We start from the raw sequence: 8780 nt of genomic DNA on the forward strand, positions 1-8780 counted from the left end.
AGCTTAATTAAATATGTGTGCCAATTAAGTGTGTCATCTCATGATGGGTGACGCCTTACAGACCCAGCTTGGTTCTCCTCCAGTGCCTCCTCTTGGAGTTGTACCTGATCTTATTACCAGTTTTCATCCGAATCCACTGGGGAATGGGACGATTCTGCTTTTGTTTCTTGGCCAGGAATCGCTTGATTCTGAAAGTCTTATGAGAAGACATGGTGAGAAGCAGCCAGCCACTCAGAGCAGGATGGCGGCGAAAAAGAGAAAGCGAGACTTGCTTGTTATAGTAGTTGACCAATAAAATAAGACCTTTTACAAGATATTTACCCTTGAGTTGACATAGATTCACTATTTATTAAATAGGCAATATTGAGTAATTAAATGAATTCATACATTTGGACCACATAGATCAGATTGTGGTGCACACTAAGCACTACATAATTACTTGTTATAATAATAATTATTATTAGGTAAATTTAAGTGGCATGTACTATTATAATATCAGTTATGCATGTAGGGAAACTGAACCATTATTTGCTGGTCAACCAACCAGCAACTCCTTTTTGTTCCCTTGAGCTTGTAAATAATTATAAAACATTTTAAGTAGCAATTAAAATAATATGTTAGAAGGAATCTGATTATTCCTTCACAAATTATAATGTGTACAATATACTTATAATATATTCATATCTCATAAATGAAAACCTTCTCAAAGTCTTAAGAAGATTAATTCTTAATCAAAAGCATTATAAAGACTACCCAAACTATCATCCTGTTATCTTTGGTTTCAAAGTTTTGTGTTAAGTTAAAGAAATATTAGCTTATTTTGACTGGCACAATTACTAAAAAACTGCAGCATGTCTTGACTGATTATTTATTATTTTAATTGATTTAGTATTGTCCTTCACTATAACTGAATCTAAAAATCATATTCAACTAAAGCAAATTACATTTGTTGAGGTATATATTACACAGATTGACCATGGAGTACCTGACACGCAGGCTGTGGGAGGAGGAGATAGAGCTATTGAATCCAAAAAGAAAAGGGGATGAGAGTAGAGGGTCTTATCCCAGACCCAAACTTGAAGAACGTGATTCTTACTTCCAAGGCTTTGAGTTAGTCAAGCTTTAAGAGTGGGTCTGATATAGACACATTTTAAAAGTTTATCTTCATTTAAGAATGTATTTTGCTGTAATTCCTGAAGAATAGTCTCAAAGGATATAGAATTCATGGTTGACAATAATTTTCATTTAACATTTGAAAAAGGTTGTGCTACTTCTTTCTGCCTCTACTATTTCAAATAGGAAATCGAACATTATTAAAATTGATGTTCCCCTTATAAGTAACGTGTCATTTTTTTTCTGGCTGCTTTGCAGATTTTTTTGTCTTTAGCTTTCAAATTTTAATTATGCTATTTCTGGGGAGTAACTCTTGTAAGGTATCCTTTTAGGATTTGCTGAGCTTTTTGAATTTGTGGCTTATTTATTTCTCTAAATGTGGGATGTTTTCAGCTATTATGTCTTCAAATCCCCTTTCAGATCCTTTCTCCTTTTCTTCTTAGTGACTCTGATGACATAAATGGTGGAGCTTGTTACTATCCTATTGTCCCTAAGAATTTGTTTGTATTTTTTTCAGTTCATAATTGTTTGTATTCTGTGAATTATATTTATATTCCCACAGGTTTGCTGATCTTATCTTTTGTCATCTCCAGTCTACTATGGAACCAATTGAGTGGGGTTTTTGTTTTGTATTTTTTGTCCTGTAATTCACATTTGATTCTTTATAACATATTTATTTGCTGAGAGTTTTGTATGTGTTTCAGGAGAATTTTTAATTTATTGTTGAAATATTTTAAAGATGTCTTTTTTCAAGATTTTATTTATTTAATTGTGAGAGAGCAAGAGAGAGAGAGCACAAGCAGGGGAGAGGGCAGAGGGAGAGGGAGAAACAGGCTGCCCACTAAGCAGGGAGCCTCGATGGGGGGCTTGATCCCAGGACAGACGCTAAACTGACTGAGCCACCCAGGCCCCCGAGACGGCTGTTTTAAAATAGTTGTCAGATACTTCCAGCATCTGAGTCATCTTGGTGTTTGCACCTGTTCGAGTTTGTTTTTGTTTTTTGGTTTTTGTTTTTAGTTTTTTAATAAGACAAGTGGCTTTTTTATGGTAGCCTGGACATTTTCTCTATTATATCATTCGACTTGGGTTTTATTTAAATACTTTCTTTTAAAAGGCAGTCACTCTGTTTAGATTTAACACACATATCCTGTCCGACACTTGCATGCTTTGGTTCCAAAGACATTTTAATTTTCAGAGTCTTTGCCAAGCTATTTTGGTCTTCTTCAGTTCTCTGCTATTTCTGGGGAATCTTATTATCCCTATTGTTGCTGTTGAGGGTACAGGTTGCGATGCCCAAGATCCCTAGGTGGGTATGATAGACAAACTAATAATCCCTCAAAGATGTTCACATTCCAACTCCTGGAACCTGTGAGTATGGTACATTATATAGCAAAGAGGCTTTGAAGATGTGGCTAAGTTACGATGTAGAGATAAGAACATGCTGGATAATCTGGGTGGGTCTCTTGTAATCAAAAGAGTCCTTGTAAGACTGAAGAAGGAGACAGAAGAGTCAGAACAGATAACAGAACAGAAATAGAATTTGGAGTTGTAAACTTTGAAATGGAGGAAGAAGCACAAGCCAAGAAATTCAGATGTACTTTAGAACCTGAAAAAGTCAAGGGAATAATTTCCCCCTAGAGCTTCCACAAGAAACTTAGCCCTTCCCCCCACCTTGACTTCAAGACTTCTGACACCCAAACAGTAAGATAATAAATTTGGGTTGTTCTAACGCATTATATTTAGGTAATTTGTTATGGCAGCAGTGAATAATGGAAACATTTTATTACATGGAAGTGGGATGCTGCTATTAAAATACCCAAAAAAGGTGGAAGTGGTTTCGAATTGGATAATGGGTGGGAGGCTGAAAGAATTTTGAGGAGCATGATTTAAAAAAGTCTAAATTTCTTTGAAGAGATTGTTAGTAGAAATATGGATAGTAATCACTAAGCTAGTGAGGACTTGGTAGGAAGTATAGATAGATGGATAAAAAGCACTTTGTCTTAGAGAATATTTAGATAATCAAATACAGCCTATTGGAAAAAAATATGGATATTAAAGACCTTGCTGGTGAGGACTCAGAAGTAGGAGCATGGAGAAGAAAACACAGATCTTATAGATTAAGGAAGAAAGAATAGGAATAAAATATCTTCTTAGAGGATAAATTGTCTTGTAGAATTGTTGCTAGTAACTAAAGATGGACAGTAAATGTGCCGTTGGTGAGGATTCAGAAGGAAAGGAGGAAGATGTTATTGGAATGGAGGAAGTAGATCTTTGCTATATAATGGTACAAAGCTTAGCTGAATTGTATCTCAGACTTATATTGAAAGCAGAACTTTTAAGTGATAAACAAGGAAGGATATTTGGCTTGAAGATATTTCTAAGCAAAGTGTTGAAGATGCAGCCTGGTTTCATCTGGCTGTTTTTAGTAAAATGTGAGAGAAATGAAATAAATTGAGGAAGAACTGTTAAGCAAAAAGGAACCAGGATTTGATGTCTTGGAAACTTCTCAGCCTATCCAGATTTCAAAAGATGCTAAAATTAGAAGATTAATTATGAGGAAAGCATGCTCTGGAGAGACTCCCCTGCTGGTCATGTGCTGCCTGGGAGGTATAGAACAAGCGCCCATTCCCAGGTGGAGCTGCATTTCATCAGTTATATATTACTCATTGATTGTAGGTTATTTATTAATCCTATGCTACTCAGTAAGCACTATCTGCAGCCAGGCAGAGGTCCTTGGATTGTACAACCTTTTCGTTAGAGTGTGGTTTTAAGTCCCAGTACTAAATTTGTGGTATTTTATTTTAGCAGCAGAAGGAAACCAATACAGTAGGAGAGACTCATTTCAGGACTTCAGGGATGAAGATACTTCTCCGGTTAGGCATTTGCTGTGGTGGGATTGTTCACCTCCCACCATGCCCATGATGGGGGGCATGAAAAGCGATTCTCTGGTAGGTTCTTATGGTGTGATCCTCCCTACCAGTGCTCCTAGGCAACCCTGGTCTCTCTGGGTAGAGTATGGATATCTCTGGCACATGGGAACTGAGGGACATTTGTTAATGTCAGAGTCCTTCTTGCCAGTGTGACCCAGTTACCCATTATCTCTTAGTCAAGTAGGGAAGTCTGAGGCCCAGCAGACAAGGAGAACATTCTGCCCGGTTACCTATTTTTAACCAGCTCATTGTGTCAGACTCGCCTGTTGTCAGAGGGACTCCCAATTGATCCAGCGGTTAAATGAATTTATTTGGGCTGCGTTTTGTTGCTAGATTGGTTGGTGAGGTGATTGTAAAAACTCTGAGCCAGGATCTCTTGCCTCTGTTGCGTGGGAGGACATAAGACACTCTGTTGTATTGTTCCTTCAGTTAGGGGTGCCAAACCAGTTCATCTTCACATCACCCTCAGAGTTGTCCTTTTGTTACCTGTTATTTCCAGGATTTTACTTGTATTTAGCAGAAAGGAGCAGGGAGAAACTAGTCTATTACTTTTTGGCTATACCAGAAGGCCCTATATGTTTATTCTTCTCAAAACTACGTATTTAATCATTCCAGACATTTAATATGTATATATTTAGCATATGTGTGTGTGTGTGTGTGTATGTATGTATTCTTTTTAACCATATAAATAGTGGAGAAGACAAAGAAAAAAATAGTGAAGAAGACAAAGAAAAAATACCATACTATAGTATGTCAGCTCGGAAGGTTTCTATTCTAAAACCCACAAAGATGTGGGCAAATGTTCAGAAAAGCCTCTTCTCCCACATATTTGAAAATACTCATGCACCAGAAAATCATACTGCATGCCTTCTGATGTATTACATTAGAAGTTCCACAATGTGAGTAATGACAACCTCAAATGTTTTCTTTTCTCATCCCACTTACCTCAACAACTGGAGCATGACCTTTTTTAATAACAAGAATATATTTCAATTCAACTTTAAATATCAGCACTGCATCTTTATTCTGGTAGCCTTCTGCCTGCATGAACACATTGAAAATAACACCCATTAACTATATTTATATTATGCATTTTTTTCTTAACAAGAGTGGTGAAACATCACATATGATGACTGTGAATTATTGCTAGCACTTGGAATGTATTTTCAACCAATATGACTGTAGAAAATTGTTATTTGCATGGATTTAAGTTATGGTACTTTCCAGTGTAAGGTGGAACAGTGAAACACAGATTTAGTCCCTACATTCTTGAAGACCCTCTAAATCAGGAATTCATAACCATAGCACCTGAACTTGAATGGATTTTAACTTGAATGTATATATTTATTTTCAGTAACCTCTAACTGAAAATGATCTTTCCTACAATTACATGTACAGGCAACAAACCCCAGTAGTATTAGCAATATTTATGGCTTTATTATCATTAAAAATCACAGGTAGTTTCTTATCACATTTATCTATTGCAGAACTAGAATTTAGATTATACTGATCACTACCAAATTATGATAGATATTAGACCTGCAACCCAATATTTTTATTTAATGCATGAGTGGAGACACATATTTATTCTTATATAAAAATGTTTAAAATATTTTTATAACCACTTTTCAGTGCTGGTTTTTTCTGTTGTATTCTTATACATTTCATCTCATGAATTTAAATCATTTTGAGAACTCCATAGACTTTACTAGCCTGCCAAAGAAATGTATGAAGCAAATGTATGAGAACCACCTACTCCAAAGGATAATAAAAATATTTTTAAACATAAATTGAAAATCAACACAAATGGGAGAAAAAAAGATCAAAAACACAGTATTGGAAACTATAAAACTGATGGACAAGTGGTAACTTAGAAGAGGCAATTGAGCAGAATGTTAAACAAGCAAAATGTAAAGCAAAGAAAGAAGCTAACTGATAAAAGGAATTCCCCCAAAGGTGCAGGAATGGGCAATAGTAGCAGCACCTGACAGTGAAATGAATGTGAGGTAAATCAGAATTGGTTAAGCAATCTATATTTAGGTAGAGGTTGAACCTCCTTATCTCTTCTGCCAGTCTATAGAACTGATGACTGTTCATAGTAAACCTGATGTTTTATTTAAAAAAAAAAAAAAAAAAAAGGAGGGATATTGGAACAGTGTAAGAAAGGGCTAAATTTAAGGCAGGAGTCAGGCATTACCATAGCGTAAGTGGCAGGAATAGATAAAAGTCGACATCCAGCAATGTCCACACCACTCCAACAGCAGGCTTCCTGGGTTTGAACTGACAACCAAATTCATAAGACAACCTAGGCATTGCCAAAACACTTAGTGATGAGAAAAGGTACAGGAGATGGAGCAACAGCATGGTAGAATTCTTGGGCCTCTCAGACGTTATCTGAAGGTCTCATTTACGCTGCACTGGGTCCCCGAGGAGAGTCAAGACAGAGTGATGCCTTTGGGGTGAAGGCATCAGCAGTAGAATTCCTCCAGTTTTTATACTCTGCTAGTCAGACGCTCCCTTACAGGTACATGGCAGGTTCCCATTCCCAGGTGGAGCTATAGCTCATCAATTATATATTACTCACCAATTATGGGCTATTTATCAGTAACATGTTCCTCAGTAAACACTATCTGTAATGAGGCACGGGTACTTGGATTCGTATATAACAACTGAGAAGAACCCTGATTTAGCTTGCACGTACTGTACTTATACTGTCCTTGAGTTACGTTGCAGGAGGGTTCAACTAAAAGCCAAATTCTCAGGCATCCCTGCAGCTAGAGGAAAGCCAGGCCAGCTGTTAAATCTTTAATTCAATACTGGGTATGGAAAATATTAACCTTCCTCTGGCACTTTTCTAAGGGGTTTCTGGAAGAAGGTCTGTTACCTTCCATGCTAAGGACTGGAAGAGTCTTCTGGAGCTATCTGAAGCACAAAATGGAAAAGACCTAAAAGTACCAACATTCTTGATTTCAAAGAAAGCATCATAACCAGATCACCCTCCAGAGAAGACAAGCTCAGACAATATGGAGAAGGCTCCCAATCAGCTTTTTAGTGATCAGTAATTAAATCAAGAAAAAGGAAGAATGGACAGGCATTTTAGATAAAGCTTCTATTGGAAACTGGAAATCAAATTCCACAGATGCAAAAAAAAAAAAAAAGTATGAAAAATTTGGAAAGGAAAATTACTAAAAATGTATTAATATTTACAGAGTTAATGAAGATCATTTATAAAACAATAGAATATAATGATAAAATAATAATATTCAAAAAGTGAAGTGTTCTTAAAAATTAAAAAATGACAGTACATTAGAGTCACATGAAATAGACTTATTTTACACTGTCACTTTTTTTTACTCTATTTAGCCATCTTACTAATAGAAAAGTCTCTGTGACTTATAAGTGATACCCAGTGATTTTACAAAATTATTTCTCATATTTAGGCACACTCCGCATTTTTGTGGCTTTCACACTTTCACACATTTGCCTCTACCCTCTAATTCTGCTCTGTAACCAACAAAATGATAAGGATTCTTGTCTGCAAGAGAGATCTTCAAATGCAGGACGTCTTAAACTACAATTCCCTAAATGGTCTCTTGTCCAAAATAAGGGTGTTTAGTTCCATTAAAGATTTTCATTTTTAAGAGAACTTGTAAACTATCTTTTGTATTGTTTCTTTATATGTTTGTTTTTCCACAATCTGATTTGTCTAAAACAGAACACAAACACATTTATAAAGATAGTCTTATCCTGAGGATATAGTAAATATTTTAGGTTTTTCTGGCTACATACCGTCTATGTACTATATCCTTTTTGTTATTGTATTTTTTAAAATTTTATTTTATTTTATTATGTTATGTTAGTCACCATACAGTATATCATTAGTGTTTTGATGTAGTGTTCCATGATTCATTGTTTGCGTATAACACCCAGTATCCATGCAATACATGCCCTCTTTAATACCTATCACCGGGCTAACCCATCCCCCCACCCCCCTCCCCTTTGAAACCCTCAGTTTGTTTTCCATAGCCCATAGTGTCTCATGGTTCATCTCCCCCTTTCATCTCCCCCGCCTTCATTTTTCCCTTCCTTCTCCTAATGTCCTCCATGCTATTCCTTATGTTCCACAAATAAGTGAAACATATGATAATTGACTTTCTCTGCTTGACTTATTTCACTTAGCATAATCTTCTCTAGTCCCATCCATGTTGATGTAAAAGTTGGGTATTCATCCTTTCTGATGGCTGAGTAATATTCTATTGTATATATGGACCACATCTTCTTTATCCATTCATCTGTTGAAGGGCATCTTGGCTCTTTCCACAGTTTGGCTGTTGCGGATATTGCTGCTATGAACACTGGGTGCATATGGCCCTTCTTTTCACTACAACTGTGTCTTTGGGGTAAATACCCAGGAGTGCAATTGCTGGGTCATAGGGTAGCTCTATTTTTAATTTTTTGAGGAATCTCCACACTGTTTTCCAAAGTGGCTGTACCAACTTGCATTCCCACCAACAGTGTAAGAGGGTTCCCCTTTCTCCACAAGCTCTCCAACATTTGTTGTTTCTTTCCCTGTCCATTTTGGCCATTCTAACTGGTGTAGGGTGGTATCTCAATGTGGTTTTCATTTGGATTTCCCTGATGGCTAATGATGATGAACATTTTTTCATGTGTCTGTTAGCCATTTGTATATCTTCTTCAGAGAAGTGTCTGTTCATATCTTCTGCCCATTTTTTGACT

At 36.4% G+C, this 8780-nt stretch overlaps 1 protein-coding gene across 1 annotated transcript; it reads right to left on the reverse strand.

Annotated features, from left to right (window-relative positions):
• Positions 1-6: 6 nt before the first annotated feature.
• LOC102732117 (large ribosomal subunit protein eL39) lies at positions 7-262 on the reverse strand. The gene has a single exon (XM_006727354.3). The coding sequence runs from the start codon at positions 209-211 to the stop codon at positions 56-58; it is 156 nt and encodes a 51-aa protein (XP_006727417.1). The 5' UTR covers positions 212-262; the 3' UTR covers positions 7-55.
• Positions 263-8780: the final 8518 nt, after the last annotated feature.

Source organism: Leptonychotes weddellii, unplaced genomic scaffold, assembly GCF_054177405.1.
Source record: "Leptonychotes weddellii isolate Sample4059 unplaced genomic scaffold, ASM5417740v2 HiC_scaffold_8377, whole genome shotgun sequence".
In the NCBI taxonomy this organism is placed as follows: Eukaryota; Metazoa; Chordata; class Mammalia; order Carnivora; family Phocidae; genus Leptonychotes; species Leptonychotes weddellii.